General features: G+C 41.5%; 1 protein-coding gene across 1 annotated transcript in view; it reads right to left on the bottom strand.

Moving 5' to 3' along the window:
- The window catches only part of LOC107579113 (Kv channel-interacting protein 4-like), a gene marked incomplete at its 3' end in the record, with an annotated part of 5074 nt that extends 4459 nt beyond the window's left edge, over nucleotides 1-615 (bottom strand). Inside the window, exon 1 of the mRNA XM_016264981.1 lies at nucleotides 486-615. Within this exon, the coding sequence (XP_016120467.1) occupies nucleotides 486-579 (94 nt within the window). The remainder of the gene's footprint in view (nucleotides 1-485) is intronic.
- Between the last annotated feature and the right edge of the window lie 163 nt (nucleotides 616-778).

Genomic DNA, 778 nt, shown 5'->3' with positions numbered 1-778 from the left:
TTGCATTGCATGGGTGTGATTCCCAGTGAATGCTGATAATGTACCTATACCTTCAGTGCAGTGTCTTTTAGTTTAAAAGTCATTCAAGTTAATCATACATTTTCACACACAGCAGTCATGAACTAATGATCAGTAATTAACCTACTAATTACATTTAATGTGTCTATTGTGTCACAATCCTCCTCTACATGCGTTTGTGTGAAACACACAGACTGAGAAATCCTCAAATTCAGAATTGGCTCATGTTGCACTTTAAGTTTTTAATAAAATCACTGCTTTAGTTGCACGATGTTTATGGTCCTCCAGATATTTAATGCTAACAGTTCAGGAACAAAAGCTGAGCGTGATAAAAGATGTAATGAACTTCAGGACAACAAAGCGACAGTCGAATGATGAAATAAGTCTATTAAGTCAACTTTTTAGTCTCATCCAGAGCGCTACATCACATCCAGAAGAGAGATGCTGTATAAACTGTTCGGCTTTACCTGAGCTCAGCGTGCCTGTGATTAATCGAGCTATGTGCTGAGTGAACTTGATCAGCTGCCGCTTGCATCGTCGCCGTCGGCTGCTCATTTTCATTGACAGAGAAGGAAGGAGATCAAAGCGAGTTCTCTGGTTTATTCCAGTGTTCTGTCGGCTTGAGTTGCGCTTGTTTCAGTTTCTGGTCAGGTATATGGATGAAGAGAAAGGTGTGAACGCGCTGCAGCTTTACAAACACCTGAGAGCGAATCCGTCCCTCTCTCTCTCTCTCTCACACACACACACACACACACACACA

Source organism: Sinocyclocheilus grahami, unplaced genomic scaffold (genome assembly GCF_001515645.1).
Source record: "Sinocyclocheilus grahami isolate Dianchi unplaced genomic scaffold, SAMN03320097.WGS_v1.1 scaffold14279.1, whole genome shotgun sequence".
Classification (NCBI taxonomy): Eukaryota; Metazoa; Chordata; class Actinopteri; order Cypriniformes; family Cyprinidae; genus Sinocyclocheilus; species Sinocyclocheilus grahami.
The sequence above is the reverse complement of the archived record's forward strand: the minus strand, read 5'-3'. Positions and strand labels throughout refer to the sequence as shown.